The sequence below is a fragment of the Bombina bombina genome, chromosome 5, assembly GCF_027579735.1.
Source record: "Bombina bombina isolate aBomBom1 chromosome 5, aBomBom1.pri, whole genome shotgun sequence".
NCBI classification, from domain to species: Eukaryota; Metazoa; Chordata; class Amphibia; order Anura; family Bombinatoridae; genus Bombina; species Bombina bombina.
The window spans coordinates 91818370-91839891 of record NC_069503.1 but is presented as its reverse complement, the minus strand read 5'-3'; the positions used below and the strand labels follow the sequence as shown (position 1 = coordinate 91839891).

Sequence of the window (21522 nt, the reverse complement as noted above, 5' to 3'; positions counted from 1 at the left end):
CAGAACTTCAAAGTTCCTTGCTACGGGTCCAGATCCAGGGATCCCAAGGCGGCTCTAGTGGATGCACTAGTAGCACCTTGGACCTTCAAACTAGCTTATGTGTTCCCGCCGTTTCCTCTCATCCCCAGGCTGGTAGCCAGGATCAATCAGGAGAGGGCGTCGGTGATCTTGATAGCTCCTGCGTGGCCACGCAGGACTTGGTACGCAGATCTGGTGAATATGTCATCGGCTCCTCCTTGGAAGCTACCTTTGAGACGAGACCTTCTTGTTCAGGGTCCGTTCGAACATCCGAATCTGGTTTCACTCCAGCTGACTGCTTGGAGATTGAACGCTTGATCTTATCGAAGCGAGGATTCTCAGATTCTGTTATCGATACTCTTGTTCAGGCCAGAAAGCCTGTAACTAGAAAGATTTACCACAAAATTTGGAAAAAATATATCTGTTGGTGTGAATCTAAAGGATTCCCTTGGGACAAGGTTAAGATTCCTAGGATTCTATCCTTCCTTCAAGAAGGATTGGAAAAAGGATTATCTGCAAGTTCCCTGAAGGGACAGATTTCTGCCTTGTCTGTGTTACTTCACAAAAAGCTGGCCGCTGTGCCAGATGTTCAAGCCTTTGTTCAGGCTCTGGTTAGAATTAAGCCTGTTTACAAACCTTTGACTCCTCCTTGGAGTCTCAATTTAGTTCTTTCAGTTCTTCAGGGGGTTCCGTTTGAACCCTTGCATTCCGTTGATATTAAGTTATTATCTTGGAAAGTTTTGTTTTTAGTTGCAATTTCTTCTGCTAGAAGAGTTTCAGAATTATCTGCTCTGCAGTGTTCTCCTCCTTATCTGGTGTTCCATGCAGATAAGGTGGTTTTACGTACTAAACCTGGTTTTCTTCCAAAAGTTGTTTCTAACAAAAACATTAACCAGGAGATTATCGTACCTTCTCTGTGTCCGAAACCAGTTTCAAAGAAGGAACGTTTGTTGCACAATTTGGATGTTGTTCGCGCTCTAAAATTCTATTTAGATGCTACAAAGGATTTTAGACAAACATCTTCCTTGTTTGTTGTTTATTCTGGTAAAAGGAGAGGTCAAAAAGCAACTTCTACCTCTCTCTCTTTTTGGATTAAAAGCATCATCAGATTGGCTTACGAGACTGCCGGACGGCAGCCTCCCGAAAGAATCACAGCTCATTCCACTAGGGCTGTGGCTTCCACATGGGCCTTCAAGAACGAGGCTTCTGTTGATCAGATATGTAGGGCAGCGACTTGGTCTTCACTGCACACTTTTACCAAATTTTACAAGTTTGATACTTTTGCTTCTTCTGAGGCTATTTTTGGGAGAAAGGTTTTGCAAGCCGTGGTGCCTTCCATTTAGGTGACCTGATTTGCTCCCTCCCTTCATCCGTGTCCTAAAGCTTTGGTATTGGTTCCCACAAGTAAGGATGACGCCGTGGACCGGACACACCTATGTTGGAGAAAACAGAATTTATGTTTACCTGATAAATTACTTTCTCCAACGGTGTGTCCGGTCCACGGCCCGCCCTGGTTTTTTTAATCAGGTCTGATAATTTATTTTCTTTAACTACAGTCACCACGGTACCATATGGTTTCTCCTATGCAAATATTCCTCCTTAACGTCGGTCGAATGACTGGGGTAGGCGGAGCCTAGGAGGGATCATGTGACCAGCTTTGCTGGGCTCTTTGCCATTTCCTGTTGGGGAAGAGAATATCCCACAAGTAAGGATGACGCCGTGGACCGGACACACCGTTGGAGAAAGTAATTTATCAGGTAAACATAAATTCTGTTTTTTTCACATGAACCCTTTCTTCTTTTCTCTTGCAAGATGTATCGAGTCCACCGATTCATCCAATACTTGTGGGATATTCTCCTTCCCAACAGGAAATGGCAAAGAGAGCACCCACAGCAGAGCTGTCTATATAGCTCCTCCCCTAACTCCACCCCCCAGTCATTCTCTTTGCCAGCTCTAAGCAATAGGAAGGGTAAAGTGATTGTGGTGACAAAAATATTAGTTTTATTTTCTTCAAGCAAGAGTTTGTTATTTTAAATGGTACCGGTGTGTACTATTTACTCTCAAGCAGAAAAGAGATGAAGATTTCTGCATGGAGGATGATGATCTTAGCATTTTGATCCATTGCTGTTAACACAGAGGCTGAGGAGTACAGGAAACTTCAGTTGAGGAACAGTTTTGCAGGCTGAGGTAATGTTCAGTCATTGTTTTCTAGAAAGACAGTGATATTTCAAGAAAAGGGTTGACATTATCCCCATGAGGGTAAGGGTAAGCTGTAATCAAACACTTATGGTAGTATTGCAAGCTTGCATAAGGGCTAAGTTACTGCTGGTTGACACTTATGTATTAAAGCAAACGTTTTTTGATGTATTTGGTAAAAACGTTTTTGGGACTTTTTATTTAGAGGGTTAATTTGGCTTATTTTGAGATTTACATCCCACATGGCTGTTTTTAACACTTGAGGTGTTACTTTAAGGCCCAACAGACATTGTGTAAGAGGTGGGCGAGGCCTAATTTCGCGCCTTAGATGCGCAGCTGCTTTTATTTCTGGACAGCAAACTGCAACACAGGAGGGTCCTGAAGTGGTTTTGGGGCCAAAACGAAGCTTTATTCCCTCAAATTCAACCCCTAAGGGCAGGTAGGCGCCACAGCAGAGCTGTGGCAAGGTGCTGACTGTATATTTTCCGTTTTTTTGACTCTTGTCAATCCGGTTTTGTTATTAAGGGGTTAATTTCATTCTTTACTAGTGGTGCAACCTTACTAAGGCTTTCTACATATGCTGTAAAAAATTTAAAGGATTTGTGACTTTTAAGCAGTTTTGCAGAACGTGTTCATGTTTTTTTCTCTTAAAGGCACAGTACGGTTTTTTTGAAATTGTTGTTTTACATTGAATAAAGTGTTTTCCAAGCGTGCTTGTCTCATTACTAGCCTGTTAAACATGTCTGACATCAAGGAAACTCCTTGTTCAATATGTTTAGAAGCCATTGTGGAACCCCCTCTTAGAATGTGTCCCACTTGTACTGAGATGTCTATTAATTTTAAAGAGCATATTGTAGCACTTAAAAATGTAGCGCTAGAGGATTCTCAGACAGAAAGAAAGATGGTTATGCCATCTAGTTCTCCCCAAGTGTCACAACCAGTAATGCCCGCACAAGTGACGCCAAGTACCTCTAGTGCGTCTACTTCATTTACCTTACAAGACATGGCTGCAGTTATGAATTCTACCCTCACAGAGGTTTTATCTAAACTGCCTGGATTACAAGGGAAGCGTGATAGAAAGCTCAGCATTTGTTCTAAACCCAGAGCTGACGCTTTAGTAGCCGTATCCGATATACCCTCACAATGATCTGAATTAGGGGTACGGGATTTGCTGTCTGAGGGAGAGATTTCTGATTCAGGAAAGACGCTCCCTCAGACAGACTCTGATATGATGGCCTTTAAATTTAAGCTAGAACACCTCCGCTTGTTGTTCAGGGAGGTATTAGCGACTCTAGATGATTGTGACCCTATTGTGGTTCCAGAGAAATTGTGTAAAATGGACAAATACTTAGAGGTTCCTGTTTACACTGATGTTTTTCCGGTCCCTAAGAGGATTGCGGACATTGTTTCTAAGGAGTGAGATAGACCAGGTATTCCGTTCGCTCCCCCTCCTGCTTTTAAGAAAATGTTTCCCATATCTGACACCATGCGGGACTCGTGGCAGACGGTCCCTAAGGTGGAGGGAGCTGTTTCTACACTAGCTAAGCTTACAACTATACCTATTGAAGACAGTTGTGCTTTCAGAGATCCTATGGATAAAAAATTAGAGGGTCTCCTAAAAAATTTTTTTGTTCATCAAGGTTTTCTTCTGCAACCTATTGCGTGCATTGTTCCTGTAACTACTGCAGCTGCTTTTTGGTTCGAGGCTCTGGAAGAGGCTCTCCAGGGGGAGACCCCATTAGATGATATTCTGGATAGAATTAAGGCTCTTAAGCTGGCTAATTCTTTCATTACAGATGCCGCCTTTCATCTAGCTAAATTAGCGGTAAAAAATTCAGGTTTTGCCATTTTAGCGCGTAGAGCGTTATGGCTTAAGTCCTGGTCTGCTGATGTGTCATCAAAATCAAAGCTTTTGACCATCCCTTTCAAAGGAAAGACCCTATTCAGGCCTGAACTGAGGGAAATTATTTCAGACATCACTGGGAAAGGACATACCCTCCCTCAGGATAAAACAAATAAGATAAGGACCAAACAAAATAATTTTCGTTCTTTTCGAAACTTCAAGAGTGGTCCCGCTTCAGCTTCCCCTGCTACAAAGCAAGAAGGGAATTTTGCTCAATCCAAGTCAGTCTAGAGACCTAACCAGGCTTGGAACAAGGGTAAACAGGCCAAGAAGCCTGCAGCTGCCTCCAAGACAGCATGAAGGGGTAGCCCCCGATCCGGGACCGGATCTAGTAGGGGGCAGACTCTCTCTCTTCGCTCAGGTTTGGGCAAGAGATGTTCAGGATTCCTGGGCTTTAGAAATTGTTTCCCAGGGATATCTTCTGGACTTCAAAGATTCCCCCCCAAGGGGGAGATTTCACATTTCTCAATTGTCTGCAAACCAGACAAAAAGAGAGGCGTTCTTACGTTGTGTAGAAGACCTACATACCATGGGAGTGATTCACCCAGTTCCAAGAGCGGAACAGGGGCAAGGGTTTTACTCCAACCTGTTTGTGGTTCCCAAAAAAGAAGGAACTTTCAGACCAATCTTGGATCTCAAGATCCTAAACAAATTCCTTAGAGTCCCGTCTTTCAAGATGGAGACTATTCAGACAATTCTGCCACTGATCCAGGAGGGTCAATATATGACCACCGTGGACTTAAAGGATGCGTATCTGCATATTCCTATTCACAGAGATCATCACCAATTTCTCAGGTTCACCTTTCTGGACAGGCATTACCAGTTCATGGCCCTTCCCTTCGGGTTGGCCACGGCTCCCAGAATTTTCACAAAAGTGCTAGGGTCCCTTCTGGCGGTTCTAAGACCGCGGGGCATAGCAGTGGCGCCTTATTTAGACGACATCTTAATTCAAGCGTCAAACTTCCAACTAGCCAAGTCTCACACGGACATCGTGTTGGCTTTTCTGAGATCTCATGGGTGGAAGATGAACATAAAAAAAGAGTTCTCTCTCCCCCCTCACAAGAGTTTCCTTCCTAGGAACTCTGATAGACTCGGTAGAAATGAAAATATTTCTGACGGAGGTCAGGAAATCAAAACTTGTAAACACTTGCCGAGCTCTTCATTCCATTCCTCGGCCGTCAGTGGCTCAGTGTATGGAGGTAATCGGACTAATGGTAGCGGCAATGGACATAGTTCCGTTTGCCCGACTACACCTCAGACCACTGCAACTGTGCATGCTCGAGCAGTGGAATGGGGATCATGCAGATTTATCTCCTCAGATAGATCTGGATCAGGAGACCAGAGATTCTCTTCTCTGGTGGTTGTCACAGGTTCACCTGTCTCGGGGAATGTGTTTCCGCAGACCAGAGTGGGTCATAGTTACGACCGATGCCAGCCTACTGGGCTGGGGTGCAGTCTGGAACTCCCTGAAAGCACAGGGGTTATGGTCTCAGGAGGAGACTCTCCTCTCATTCAACATTCTAGAACTGAGAGCGATATTCAATGCGCTTCAGGCGTGGCCTCAACTGGCTGCGGCCAAATTCATCAGATTTCAGTCGGACAACATCACGACTGTAGCTTATATCAATCATCAAGGGGGAACACGAAGTTCTCTAGCGATGATAGAGGTTTCCAAAATAATCCGATGGGCAGAGACTCACTCTTGCCATCTTTCAGCAATCCATATCCCAGGGGTAGAGAACTGGGAGGCGGATTTCCTAAGTCGTCAGACTTTTAATCCAGGGGAGTGGGAGCTCCATCCGGAGGTATTTCCCCAACTGATTCAGTTAAGGGGCACATGAGAATTGGATCTGATGGAGTCTCGTCAGAATGCCAAGCTTACTTGTTACGGGTCCAGGTTAAGGGATCCCCAGGCAGTACTGATAGATGCTCTAGCAGTGCCCTGGTCCTTCAACCTGGCCTATGTGTTTCCACCATTCCCTCTCCTTTCTCGTCTGATTGCCAGAATCAAGCAGGAGAGAGCTTCAGTGATTTTGATAGCACCTGCGTAGCCACGCAGGACTTGGTATGCAGATCTGGTGGACATGTCATCCGTCCCACCATGGACTCTGCCGCTGAGGCAGGGCCTTCTGATTTAAGGTCCATTCAAGCATCCAAATCTAATTTCTCTGCGTCTGACTGCTTGGAGATTGAACGCTTGATTTTAGCAAAGCATGGTTTCTCTGAATCGGTCATTGATACCTTGATTCAGGCTAGAAAGCCTGTCACCAGGAAAATCTATCATAAGATATGGCGTAAATATCTTTACTGATGTGATGCCAAGGGTTACTCATGGAGTAAGATCAGGATTTTTAGGCTATTATCTTTTCTCTAAGAAGGATTGGAGAAGGGATTATCAGCTAGTTCTTTAAAGGGACAAATATCTGCTGTCTATCCTTTTACACAAGCGTCTGGCAGATGTTCCAGACGTTCAGGCGTTTTGTCAGGCTCTAGTTAGAATCAAGCCTGTGTTTAAACCTGTTGCTCCGCCATGGAGTTTAAATTTAGTTCTTAAAGTTCTTCAAGGGGTTCCGTTTGAACCTATGCATTCCATAGATATTAAGCTTCTATCTTGGAAAGTTCTGCTTTTAGTAGCTATCTCTTCGGCTCGAAGAGTTTCTGAATTATCTGCTTTACAGTGCGACTCGCCTTATCTTGTTTTCCATGCGGATAAGGTGGTTTTGCGTACCAAACCTGGATTCCTTCCTAAGGTTGTTTCTAATAGGAATATCAATCAGGAAATTGTTGTTCCTTCTCTGTGTCCTAATCCTTCTTCCAAGAAGGAACGTCTGTTGCACAACCTAGATGTGGTTCGTGCTTTAAAGTTCTACTTACAAGCAACTAAAGATTTCCGTCAAACATCTTCATTGTTTGTTGTCTATTCTGGAAAGCAGAGAGGTCAAAAGGCTACGGCAACCTCTCTTTCTTTTTGGCTGAAAAGCATCATCCGTTTGGCTTATGAGACTGCTGGCCAGCAGCCTCCTGAAAGGATTACTGCTCACTCTACTAGAGCAGTGGCTTCCACATGGGCTTTTACTTTTTCCAAATTTTACAAATTCGATACTTTTGCTTCTTCGGAGGCTATTTTTGGGAGATAGGTTCTACAAGCAGTGGTGCCTTCCGTTTAAGGTACCTGTCTTGTCCCTTCCTTCATCCGTGTCCTAAAGCTTTGGTACTGGTATCCCACAAGTATGGATGAATCCGTGGACTCGATACATCTTACAAGAGAAAACAGAATTTATGCTTACCTGATAAATTTCTTTCTCTTGTGATGTATCGAGTCCACGGCCCGCCCTGTTTATTTAAGACAGGTAGTATATTTTTATTTAAAAAACTTCAGTCACCTCTGCACCCTATAGTTTCTCCTTTTTCTTGCTAGCCTTCGGTCGAATGACTGGGGGGTGGAGCTAAGGGAGGAGCTATATAGACAGCTTTGCTGTGGGTGCTCTCTTTGCCACTTCCTGTAAGGAAGGAGAATATCCCACAAGTATGGATGAATCCGTGGACTCGATACATCACAAGAGAGAAATTTATCAAGTAAGCATAAATTCTGTTTTTTCTAAATTTTTCAAATTTGTTACTTTTGCCTCTGCTGAGGCTGTTTTTGGGAGAAGGGTTCTTCAAGCAGTGGTGCCTTCCGTTTAGGTTACCTGTCTTGTCCCTCCCGTTTCATCCGTGTACTATAGCTTTGGTATTGTATCCCACAAGTAAGGATGAAATCCGTGGACTCATCGTATCTTGAAAAAGAAAAGGAAATTTATGCTTACCTGATAAATTTATTTCTTTTTCGATACGATGAGTCCATGGCCCGCCCTGTTCTATGAGACAGGTTATTAAATTTTTGTTAAACTTCAGACACCTCTACACCTTGGCTTTTCCTTTCTCTTCCTAACTTCGGTCGAATGACTGGGTTGGGAGGGAAGGGAGGAGCTATTTGCACAGCTCTGCTGTGGTACTCTTTGCCTCCTCCTGCTGACCAGGAGACTATATCCCACAAGTAAGGATGAAATCCGTGAACTCATCGTATCGAAAAAGAAATACATTTATCAGGTAAGCATAAATATCTTTTTTAATTAGTGCACTGCTTTTCAATGCATTTCAATTGCAGTCCCATGACTGAAAAAAAAAGGTGGTTATTCTGAAACGGCGCAAATTGAACTGGCGTAAACCGAGGGCCACCTGTATATTAAAGTTAGGGGGTGTTAGGGTTAGACTTAGGGTTAGGTTTAGGGGTTTATAATTTTAGTATAGTGGAGGCGACATTGGGGGCGGCAGATTAGGGGTAAATAACATTATGTAGGTGTCGGCGATGTTGGGAGCAGCAGATTAGGGGTTAATAAGTATAATGTAGGTGTCGGGGCGGCAGATTAGGGGTTAATAAATATAATGTAGGTGTCGGCAATGTTGGGGGCGGCAGATTAGGGGTGTTTAGACTCCGGGTTTATGTTAGGGTGTTATGTGTAAACATAACTTTTGTTTCCATATAGGAATCAATGGGGCTGTGTTACGGAGCTTTACGCTCTTTTATTGCAGGTGTTAGGCTTTTTTTTAGCCGTCTCTCCCCATTGATGTCTATGGGAAAATCGTGCACGAGCGCGTAAAACCAGCTTACCGCAGCGCTGGTATTGGAGTGCGGTATGGAGCTCAATTTTGCTCTAAGCTCACTTCTTGCCTGCTAATGCCGGGTTTATGAAAACCTGTAATAGCAGTGCTGTAGGGAGGTGAGCGGTGACAATAACTTGCAAGTTAGTACCGAGCCGCTCATAACGCAAAACTCGTAATCTAGCCGATAGACTCGGGTGTATTTAACTTAAAGGGACATGAAACCCAAAATGTTTCTTTCATGGTTCATTTAGAGAATACAAATTTAAACAACTTTCTAATTTACTTCATTTATCTAATCTGTTTCATTCTCTTGGTATCATTTGTTGAAGGAGCAGCAATGCACTAATGGTTTCTAACTAAACACATGGGTAATATATATATATATATATATGCAGCAACCAATCAACAGCTAGAATCTAGGTTCTCTGTTGCTCCTGAGCTTGCTTAGATAAACCTTTCATCAAAGGATGACAAGAGAAAGAAGCACATTAAATAATAGAAGTAAATTGGAAAATTGTTTAAAATTGTTTTCTCTATCTGAATCATGAAAGAAACAGTACTGCTGAACGGCATTGGAGAAAATCACGGAGTTCAGCTGATTTTCTTCGTTACAAATTCATCTTGAACTTCTACTATTCTGCCCTTAATCTCCACAAGCAACACTACTTCTCTACTCTTATCTCTAATCTTTCATCAAACCCAAAACGTCTGTTCTCCACTTTCAATACTCTCCTCCGCCCTCCCCCACTTCCTAATACAACTTCTCTGTCAGCTCAAGACTTTGCCAGTCACTTCATTAACAAAATTGACTCCATCAGACATGAAATCAGCTCATAATTCCATTCTCTCCCCCCCTCAAATACTCTCACTCAACCACAACCCTCATAACCTGAAACTTAGTTCATTCTCCCCTGTTACTGAGGAAGAAGTTTCGGCACTTATACTGCGCTCTCACCTCACTACCTGTCCCCTTGACCCTATCCCCTCACAGCTACTCCCCTCCCTCTCTGCTACCCTTACCCCTATACTAACACACATTTTCAACCTCTCCCTCAGCACTGGTACATTTCCCTCATTAATGAAACATGCACTGGTCACACCTATCCTCAAAAAACCTTCCTTGATCCTACCTCCCCATCCAACTACCGCCCTATTTCCCTCCTCCCTCTTGCCTCAAAGCTTCTCGAAAAACTAGTATATGCACGCCTATCCCATTTCCTTACGTTAAACTCCCTTCTTGACCCACTGCAATCTGGATGTCGTCCCTATCACTCCACAGAGACAGCTATTGTTAAGGTCACCAACTCTCTGCTTATACTCCTTGATCTGTCCGCAGCCTTTGACACTGTCGACCACCCTTTTGCTCCAAACCCTCCAATCCTTCGGCATCTGTGACACAGCCCTTTCTTTCATGTAATTAGCAAGAGTCCATGAGCTAGTGACGTATGGGATATACATTTCTACCAGGAGGGGCAAAGTTTCCCAAACCTCAAAATGCCTATAAATACACCCCTCACCACACCCACAAATAAGTTTTACAAACTTTGCCTCCTGTGGAGGTGGAGGTGGTGAAGTAAGTTTGTGCTAGATTCTACGTTGATATACGCTCCGCAGCAGGTTGGAGCCCGGTTTTCCTCTCAGCGTGCAGTGAATGTCAGAGGGATGTGAAGAGAGTATTGCCTATTTGAATTCAATGATCTCCTTCTACGGGGTCTATTTCATAGGTTCTCTGTTATCGGTCGTAGAGATTCATCTCTTACCTCCCTTTTCAGATCGACGATATACTCTTATATATACCATTACCTCTACTGATTCTCGTTTCAGTACTGGTTTGGCTTTCTACTACATGTAGATGAGTGTCCTGGGGTAAGTAAGTCTTATTTTTGTGACACTCTAAGCTATGCTTGGGCACTTTTATATAAAGTTCTAAATATTTGTGTTTAAACATTTATTTGCCTTGATTCAGGATGTTCAATATTCCTTATTTCAGACAGTCAGTTTCATTATTTGGGATAATGCATTTGAATAATCAATTTTCTTACCTTAAAATTTGACTTTTTCCCTGTGGGCTGTTAGGCTCACGGGGGCTGAAAATGCTTCATTTTATTGCGTCATTCTTGGCGCGGACTTTTTTGGCGCAAAAATTTTTCTTTGTTATTTCCGGCGTCGTACTTGTCGCCGGAAGTTGCGTCATTTTTGACGTTTTTGCTACAAAAATGTTGGCGTTACCGGATGTGGCGTCATTTTTGGCGCTAAAAGCATTTAGGCGCCAAATAATGTGGGTGTCTTTTTTGGCGCCAAAAAATATGGGCGTCATTATTGTCTCCACATTATTTAAGTCTCATTGTTTATTTGCTTCTGGTTGCTAGAAGCTTGTTCACTGGCATTTTTTCCCATTCCTGAAACTGTCATTTAAGGAATTTGATCAATTTTGCTTTATATGTTGTTTTTTCTTTTACATATTGCAAGATGTCTCAGATTGATCCTGAATCAGAAGATACTTCTGGAAAATCGCTGCCTGATGCTGGATCTACCAAAGTTAAGTGTATTTGCTGTAAACTTATGATATCTGTTCCTCCAGCTGTTGTTTGTAATGAATGTCATGACAAACTTGTTACTGCAGATAATATTTCCTTTAGTAATGTTACATTACCTGTTGCTGTTCCATCAACATCTAATACTAGTGTTCCTGTTAACATAAGAGATTTTGTTTCTAAATCCATTAAGAAGGCTATGTCTGTTATTCCTCCTTCTAGTAAACGTAAAAGGTCTTTTAAAACTTCTCATTTTTCAGATGAATTTTTAAATGAACATCATCATTCTGATTCTGATAATAATTCCTCTGTTTCAGTGGATTCTGTTTCAGAGGTTGATGCTGATAAATCTTCATATTTATTCAAATGGAATTTATCCGTTCTTTACTTAAAGAAGTCTTAATTGCATTAGAAATAGAGGATTCTGGTCCTCCTGATACTAAATCTAAACGTTTAAATAAGGTTTTTAAATCTCCTGTAGTTATTCCAGAAGTTTTTCCTGTCCCTGATGCTATTTCTGAAGTAATTTCCAGGGAATGGAATAATTTGGGTAATTCATTTACTCCTTCTAAACGTTTTAAGCAATTATATCCTGTGTCATCTGACAGATTAGAGTTTTCGGACAAAATCCCTAAGGTTGATGGGGCTATCTCTACTCTTGCTAAACGTACTACTATTCCTACGGCAGATAGTACTTCCTTTAAGGATCCTTTAGATAGGAAAATTGAATCTTTTCTAAGAAAAGCTTACTTATGTTCAGGTAATCTTCTTAGACCTGCTATATCTTTAGCGGATGTTGCTGCAGCTTCAACTTTTTGGTTGGAAGCTTTAGCGCAGCAAGTAACAGATCATAATTCTCATAGCATTGTTAATCTTCTTCAACATGCTAATAATTTTATTTGTGATGCCATATTTGATATCATTAGGGTTGATTTCAGGTATATGTCTCTAGCTATTTTAGCTAGAAGAGCTTTATGGCTTAAAACTTGGAATGCTGATATGTCTTCCAAGTCAACTTTGCTTTCCCTTTCTTTCCAGGGTAATAAATTATTTGGTTCACAGTTGGATTCCATTATTTCAACTGTTACTGGGGGGAAAGGAACTTTTTTACCACAGGATAAAAAATCTAAAGGTAAATTTAGGTCTACTAATCGTTTTCGTTCCTTTCGTCACAATAAGGAACAAAAGCCTGATCCTTCCCCTACAGGAGCGGTATCAGTTTGGAAACCATCTCCAGTCTGGAATAAATCCAAGCCTTTTAGAAAGCCAAAGCCAGCTCCCAAGTCAACATGAAGGTGCGGCCCTCATTCCAGCCCAGCTGGTAGGGGGCAGATTACGATTTTTCAAAGAAATTTGGATCAATTCGATTCACAATCTTTGGATTCAAAACATTGTTTCACAAGGGTACAGAATAGGCTTCAAGATAAGGCCTCCTGCAAGAAGATTTTTTCTTTCCCGTGTCCCAGTAAATCCAGTGAAGGCTCAAGCATTTCTGAAATGTGTTTCAGATCTAGAGTTAGCTGGAGTAATTGTGCCAGTTCCAGTTCTGGAACAGGGGCTGGGGTTTTACTCAAATCTCTTTATTGTACCAAAGAAGGAGAATTCCTTCAGACCAGTTCTGGATTTAAAAATATTGAATCATTATGTAAGGATACCAACATTCAAAATGGTAACTATAAGGACTATTCTGCCTTTTGTTCAGCAAGGGCATTATATGTCCACAATAGATTTACAGGATGCATATCTGCATATTCCGATTCATCCAGATCACTATCAGTTTCTGACATTCTCTTTCCTAGACAAGCATTACCAGTTTGTGGCTCTGCCGTTTGGCCTAGCAACAGCTCCAAGGATTTTTACAAAGGTTCTCGGTGCCCTTCTGTCTGTAATCAGAGAACAGGGTATTGTGGTATTTCCTTATTTGGACGATATCTTGGTACTTGCTCAGTCTTCACATTTAGCAGAATCTCATACGAATCGACTTGTATTGTTTCTTCAAAAACATGGTTGGAGGATCAATTTACCAAAAAGTTCATTGATTCCTCAGACAAGGGTAACCTTTTTAGGTTTCCAGATAGATTCAGTGTCCATGACTCTGTTTCTGACAGACAAGAGACGTCTAAAATTGGTTTCAGCTTGTCGAAACCTTCAGTCTCAATCATTCCCTTCGGTAGCCTTATGCATGGAAATTCTAGGTCTTATGACTGCTGCATCGGACGCGATCCCCTTTGCTCATTTTCACATACGACCTCTTCAGCTCTGTATGCTGAACCAGTGGTGCAGGGATTATACAAAGATATCTCAATTAATATCTTTAAAACCGATTGTACGACACTCTCTGACGTGGTGGACAGACCACCATCGTTTAGTTCAGAGGGCTTCTTTTGTTCTTCCGACCTGGACTGTGATTTCAACAGATGCAAGTCTGACAGGTTGGGGAGCTGTTTGGGGGTCTCTGACAGCACAAGGGGTTTGGGAATCTCAGGAGGTGAGATTACCAATCAACATTTTGGAACTCAGTGCAATTTTCAGAGCTCTTCAGTTATGGCCTCTTCTAAAGAGAGAGTTGTTCATTTGTTTTCAGACGGACAATGTCACAACCGTGGCATATGTCAATCATCAAGGAGGGACTCACAGTCCTCTGGCTATGAAAGAAGTATCTCGAATACTGGTATGGGCGGAATCCAGTTCCTGTCTAATTTCTGCGGTTCATATCCCAGGTATAGACAATTGGGAAGCGGATTATCTCAGTCGCCAAACGTTACATCCGGGCGAATGGTCTCTTCACCCAGAGGTATTTCTTCAGATTGTTCAAAAGTGGGGACTTCCAGAAATAGATCTGATGGCTTCTCATCTAAACAAGAAACTTCCCAGGTATCTGTCCAGATCCAGGGATCCTCAGGCGGAGGCAGTGGATGCATTGTCACTTCCTTGGAAGTATCATCCTGCCTATATCTTTCCGCCTCTAGTTCTCCTTCCAAGAGTGATTTCCAAGATTCTAAAGGAGTGCTCGTTTGTTCTGCTGGTGGCTCCAGCATGGCCTCACAGGTTTTGGTATGCGGATCTTGTCCGGATGGCCACTTGCCAACCGTGGACTCTTCCATTAAGACCAGACCTTCTATCGCAAGGTCCTTTTTTCCATCAGGATCTCAAATCCTTAAATTTGAAGGTATGGAGATTGAACGCTTGATTCTCAGTCATAGAGGTTTCTCTGACTCAGTAATTAATACTATGTTACAGGCTCGTAAATCTGTATCTAGGAAGATATATTATCGAGTCTGGAAGATTTACATTTCTTGGTGTTCTTCTCATCATTTTTCTTGGCATTCTTTTAGAATTCCTAGAATTTTACAGTTTCTTCAGGATGGTTTGGATAAAGGTTTGTCTGCAAGTTCCTTGAAAGGACAAATCTCTGCTCTTTCTATTCTTTTCCACAGAAAGATTGCTAGTCTTCCTGATTTTCATTGTTTTTTACAGGCTTTGGTTCGTATAAAACCTGTTATTAAGTCAATTTCTCCTCCTTGGAGTTTGAATTTGGTTCTGGGGGCTCTTCAAGCTCCTCCGTTTGAACCTATGCATTCGCTGGACATTAAATTACTTTTTTGGAAAGTTTTGTTTCTTTTGGCCATCTCTTCTGCTAGAAGAGTTTCTGAATTATCTGCTCTTTCTTGTGAGTCTCCTTTTCTGATTTTTCATCAGGATAAGGCGGTGTTGCGAACTTCTTTTAAATTTTTACCTAAGGTTGTGAATTCTAACAACATTAGTAGAGAGATTGTGGTTCCTTCATTGTGTCCTAATCCTAAGAATTCTAAGGAAAGATCGTTGCATTCTTTGGATGTAGTTAGAGCTTTGAAATATTATGTTAAAGCTACTAAAAATTTCCGAAAGACTTCTAGTCTATTTGTTATCTTTTCCGGTTCTAGGAAAGGTCAGAATGCCTCTGCCATTTCTTTGGCGTCTTGGTTAAAGTCTTTGATTCATCATGCTTATGTCGAGTCGGGTAAAACTCCGCCTCAAAGGATTACAGCTCATTCTACTAGGTCAGTTTCTACTTCCTGGGCGTTTAGGAATGAAGCTTCGGTTGATCATATTTGCAAAGCAGCAACTTGGTCTTCTTTGCATACTTTTACTAAATTCTACCATTTTGATGTGTTTTCTTCTTCTGAAGCAGTTTTTGGTAGAAAAGTACTTCAGGCAGCTGTTTCAGTTTTTCTTCTGCTTATAATTTCAGTTTTTTCATTATAAGATTTAAACTTTGTTTTGGGTGTGGATTATTTTCAGCGGAATTGGCTGTCTTTATTTTATCCCTCCCTCTCTAGTGACTCTTGCAGGGAAGATCCACATCTTGGGTAGTCATTATCCCATACGTCACTAGCTCATGGACTCTTGCTAATTACATGAAAGAAAACATAATTTATGTAAGAACTTACCTGATAAATTCATTTCTTTCATATTAGCAAGAGTCCATGAGGCCCACCCTTTTTGTGGTGGTTATAATTTTTTTGTATAAAGCACAATTATTCCAATTCCTTATTTTTTTTATGCTTTCGCACTTTTTTCTTATCACCCCACTTCTTGGCTATGCGTTAAACTGATTTGTGGGTGTGGTGAGGGGTGTATTTATAGGCATTTTGAGGTTTGGGAAACTTTGCCCCTCCTGGTAGGAATGTATATCCCATACGTCACTAGCTCATGGACTCTTGCTAATATGAAAGAAATGAATTTATCAGGTAAGTTCTTACATAAATTATGTTTTTGTGGCTCTCTTCCTACCTATCAAACCGTACCTTCAGTGTAGCCTTCTCTGGGGCCTCCTCTGCCCCGTCATCACTTTCTGTCGGAAGTACCGCAAGGCTCTGTCCTCGGTCCCCTTCTCTTCTCAATCTATACATCATCACTAGGCTCCCTAATTAAGTCCCACGGTTTCCAATATCATTTGTATGCCGATGACACCCAAATCTACTTCTCTGCACCAAACTTATCTCCTTCCTTGCTAACCCGTGTCACTAACTGTCTTTCTCACATCTCTTCCTGGATGTCCTCCCACTACCTCAAGCTAAATCTCTCCAAAACTGAGCTCCTCATTTTGCCCCCTTCTTCTAAAATCTCCACCCCCAATATCTCTATAACTGTCGACAACCCCATCATTACCCCTACCCCGCATGCCCGATGTCTCGGGGTCACATTTGACTCAGATCTTTCCTTCACTCCTCACATTCAGTCCTTGGCTAATGCCTGCCGCTTCCACCTTAAAAACATCTCCAAAATTAGACACTTCCTTACACAAGACACAACTAAGATTTTAATCCACTCTCTCATTCTTTCCCGCCTTGATTACTGCAACTCTGTCCTCTCTGGTCTCTCCACCTGCTGCCTCGCTCCCTTACAATCCATATTGAATGCCTCTGCCAGACTTCTCTTCCTTACACGTTGCTCTTCATCTGCTGCTCCTCTCTGCCAATCCCTTCACTGGCTTACTCTTGCCTCTAGGATCAAACACAAAATTCTCACTCTGACATACAAAGCCCTCAACTGCACTGCTCCACCCTATATCTCAGACCTTGTCTCCAGATACTCTCCCTCCCGTCCCCTTCGCTCTGCTCATGACCTCCTACTCTCCTCCTCTCTGGTTACCTCATCGCACTCCAGTTTACAGGACTTCTCCAGACTGGCTCCCATCTTGTGGAACTCTCTTCCTCGCCCCACAAGACTCTCCCCTAGTTTTGAAAGCTTCAAGCGCACCCAAAATACTCTACTGTTCAGGGATGCATACAACCTATGCTAACCTTACTTTATACCAGTTCCACTCCTCCATTGCTATCCCCTGAACCCCCTTAGCATGTAAGCCTAAGAGTTCAGCTGTTTGTAGATCACCTTCTTAAGAGTGGATTACAACAGTGCAACTCTTGGCAGGGCCCTCTACCCATTTGATCCCTTTAATTGTTTTGTTGTACTCCCCTTTGTTTATAGCCCTGCAGAATCTGTTGGCGCTCTACAAATAACCGCTAATAATAAAACATTATGGGTTTCATGTCCCTTTAAATTACACTGTTTTTCACATTTTGTTTTAAACTAACTTTTAAAAAGATACCATGTAAAGAGTGATTGATTTATTTCTATTACTGTTTTTTTCCCAGGTGTAAACGATGATAACATTTTATGTAACACGGAACAAACAGAGGCTCAGTGGCTAGCAAATATGCCAGAAGCTACAAAGCAGGAAATATGTGACAATATAAATACAGGTAGGTGTACTAGTGTGACGTGTGTCTGAGGGATACAGGGCACAGGTGAGTGTACTGTGTGTGATGTGTCTAAGGGATACAGGGCACAGGTGAGTGTATGTGTGTGATGTGTGTCTGAGGGATACAGGCGAGTGTATGTGTGTGATGTGTCTGAGGGATACAGGGCACAGGTGAGTGTATGTGTGTGATGTGTCTGAGGGATAAAGGGCACAGGTGAGTGTATGTGTGTGATGTGTGTCTGAGGGATACAGGCTACAGGTGAGTGTATGTGTGATGTGTGTCTGAGGGATACAGGCTACAGGTGAGTGTATGTGTGTGATGTGTGTCTGAGGGATACAGGGCACAGGTGAGTGTATGTGTGTGATGTGTCTGAGGGATACAGGGCACAGGTGAGTGTATGTGTGTGATGTGTCTGAGGGATACAGGGCACAGGTGAGTGTATGTGTGATGTGTGTCTGAGGGATACAGGGCACAGGTGGGCGTACTGTGTGTGATGTGTGTCTGAGGGATACAGGGCACAGGTGAGTGTACTGTGTGTGATGTGTGTCTGAGGGATACAGGGCACAGGTGAGTGTACTGTGTGTGATGTGTGTCTGAGGGATACAGGGCACAGGTGGGCGTACTGTGTGTGATGTGTGTCTGAGGGATACAGGGCACAGGTGGGCGTACTGTGTGTGATGTGTGTCTGAGGGATACAGGGCACAGGTGAGTGTCCTGTGTGTGATGTGTGTCTGAGGGATACAGGCTACAGGTGAGTGTATGTGTGTGATGTGTCTGAGGGATACAGGCTACAGGTGAGTGTATGTGTGTGATGTATGTCTGAGGGATACAGGGCACAGGTGAGTGTATGTGTGTGATTTGTCTGAGGGATACAGGCTGCAGGTGAGTGTATGTGTGTGATGTGTGTCTGAGGGATACAGGGCACAGGTGAGTGTATGTGTGTGATGTGTCTGAGGGATACAGGCTACATGTGAGTGTATGTGTGTGACATGTCTGAGGGATACAGGGCACAGGTGAGTGTATGTGTGTGATGTGTCTGAGGGATACACGCTACAGGTGAGTGTACTGTGTGTGATGTGTCTGAGGGATACAGGGCACAGGTGGGCGTACTGTGTGTGATGTGTCTAAGAGATACAGGGTACAGTTGAGTGTATGTGTGTGATGTGTCTAAGGGATACAGGGTACAGGTGAGTGTATGTATGTGATGTGTCTGAGGGATACAGGGCACAGGTGAGTGTATGTGTGTGATCTGTCTGAGGGATACAGGGCACAGGTGGGCGTACTGTGTGTGATGTGTGTCTGAGGGATACAGGGCACAGGTGAGTGTACTGTGTGTGATGTGTGTCTGAGGGATACAGGGCACAGGTGGGCGTACTGTGTGTGATGTGTGTCTGAGGGATACAGGGCACAGGTGGGCGTACTGTGTGTGATGTGTGTCTGAGGGATACAGGGCACAGGTGAGTGTATGTGTGTGATGTGTCTGAGGGATACAGGGCACAGGTGAGTGTATGTGTGATGTGTGTCTGAGGGATACAGGGCACAGGTGAGTGTACTGTGTGTGATGTGTCTGAGGGATACAGGGCACAGGTGAGTGTACTGTGTGTGATGTGTCTGAAGGATACAGGGCACAGGTTAGTGTACTGTGTGTGATGTGTCTGAGGGATACAGGGCACAGGTGGGCATACTGTGTGTGATGTGTGTCTGAGGGATACAGGGTATAGGTGAGTGTATGTGTGCGATGTGTCTGAGGGATACAGGGCACAGGTGAGTGTACTGTGTGTGATGTGTCTGAAGGATACAGGGCACAGGTGAGTGTACTGTGTGTGATGTGTCTGAGGGATACAGGGCACAGGTGGGCATACTGTGTGTGATGTGTGTCTGAGGGATACAGGGCACAGGTGAGTGTACTGTGTGTGATGTGTGTCTGAGGGATACAGGGCACAGGTGAGTGTACTGTGTGTGATGTGTGTCTGAGGGATACAGGGCACAGGTGGGCGTACTGTGTGTGATGTGTGTCTGAGGGATACAGGGCACAGGTGGGCGTACTGTGTGTGATGTGTGTCTGAGGGATACAGGGCACAGGTGAGTGTCCTGTGTGTGATGTGTGTCTGAGGGATACAGGCTACAGGTGAGTGTATGTGTGTGATGTGTCTGAGGGATACAGGCTACAGGTAAGTGTATGTGTGTGATGTATGTCTGAGGGATACAGGGCACAGGTGAGTGTATGTGTGTGATTTGTCTGAGGGATACAGGCTGCAGGTGAGTGTATGTGTGTGATGTGTGTCTGAGGGATACAGGGCACAGGTGAGTGTATGTGTGTGATGTGTCTGAGGGATACAGGCTACATGTGAGTGTATGTGTGTGACATGTCTGAGGGATACAGGGCACAGGTGAGTGTATGTGTGTGATGTGTCTGAGGGATACACGCTACAGGTGAGTGTACTGTGTGTGATGTGTCTGAGGGATACAGGGCACAGGTGGGCGTACTGTGTGTGATGTGTCTAAGAGATACAGGGTACAGTTGAGTGTATGTGTGTGATGTGTCTAAGGGATACAGGGTACAGGTGAGTGTATGTATGTGATGTGTCTGAGGGATACAGGGCACAGGTGAGTGTATGTGTGTGATCTGTCTGAGGGATACAGGGCACAGGTGGGCGTACTGTGTGTGATGTGTGTCTGAGGGATACAGGGCACAGGTGAGTGTACTGTGTGTGATGTGTGTCTGAGGGATACAGGGCACAGGTGGGCGTACTGTGTGTGATGTGTGTCTGAGGGATACAGGGCACAGGTGGGCGTACTGTGTGTGATGTGTGTCTGAGGGATACAGGGCACAGGTGAGTGTATGTGTGTGATGTGTCTGAGGGATACAGGGCACAGGTGAGTGTATGTGTGATGTGTGTCTGAGGGATACAGGGCACAGGTGAGTGTACTGTGTGTGATGTGTCTGAGGGATACAGGGCACAGGTGAGTGTACTGTGTGTGATGTGTCTGAAGGATACAGGGCACAGGTTAGTGTACTGTGTGTGATGTGTCTGAGGGATACAGGGCACAGGTGGGCATACTGTGTGTGATGTGTGTCTGAGGGATACAGGGTATAGGTGAGTGTATGTGTGCGATGTGTCTGAGGGATACAGGGCACAGGTGAGTGTACTGTGTGTGATGTGTCTGAAGGATACAGGGCACAGGTGAGTGTACTGTGTGTGATGTGTCTGAGGGATACAGGGCACAGGTGGGCATACTGTGTGTGATGTGTGTCTGAGGGATACAGGGCACAGGTGAGTGTACTGTGTGTGATGTGTGTCTGAGGGATACAGGGCACAGGTGAGTGTACTGTGTGTGATGTGTGTCTGAGGGATACAGGGCACAGGTGGGCGTACTGTGTGTGATGTGTGTCTGAGGGATACAGGGCACAGGTGGGCGTACTGTGTGTGATGTGTGTCTGAGGGATACAGGGCACAGGTGAGTGTATGTGTGTGATGTGTGTCTGAGGGATACACGGCACAGGTGAGTGTATGTGTGTGATGTGTCTGAGGGATACAGGCTACAGGTAAGTGTATGTGTGTGATGTGTGTTTGAGGGATACAGGGCACAGGTGAGTGTATGTGTGTGATTTGTCTGAGGGATACAGGCTGCAGGTGAGTGTATGTGTGTGATGTGTGTCTGAGGGATACAGGGCACAGGTGAGTGTATGTGTGTGATGTGTCTGAGGGATACAGGCTACATGTGAGTGTATGTGTGTGACATGTCTGAGGGATACAGGGCACAGGTGAGTGTATGTGTGTGATGTGTCTGAGGGATACACGCTACAGGTGAGTGTACTGTGTGTGATGTGTCTGAGGGATACAGGGCACAGGTGGGCGTACTGTGTGTGATGTGTCTAAGAGATACAGGGTACAGTTGAGTGTATGTGTGTGATGTGTCTAAGGGATACAGGGTACAGGTGAGTGTATGTATGTGATGTGTCTGAGGGATACAGGGCACA

At 43.8% G+C, this 21522-nt stretch overlaps 1 protein-coding gene across 1 annotated transcript in view; it reads left to right on the top strand.

Moving 5' to 3' along the window:
* Positions 1-17572, top strand: part of LOC128661348 (uncharacterized) — a 605036-nt gene extending 587464 nt beyond the window's left edge. Inside the window, exon 11 of the mRNA XM_053715612.1 lies at positions 17433-17572. Coding sequence (XP_053571587.1) covers positions 17433-17569 — 137 coding nt within the window. The 3' untranslated portion in view covers positions 17570-17572. The remainder of the gene's footprint in view (positions 1-17432) is intronic.
* The last annotated feature ends 3950 nt before the right edge of the window (positions 17573-21522 follow it).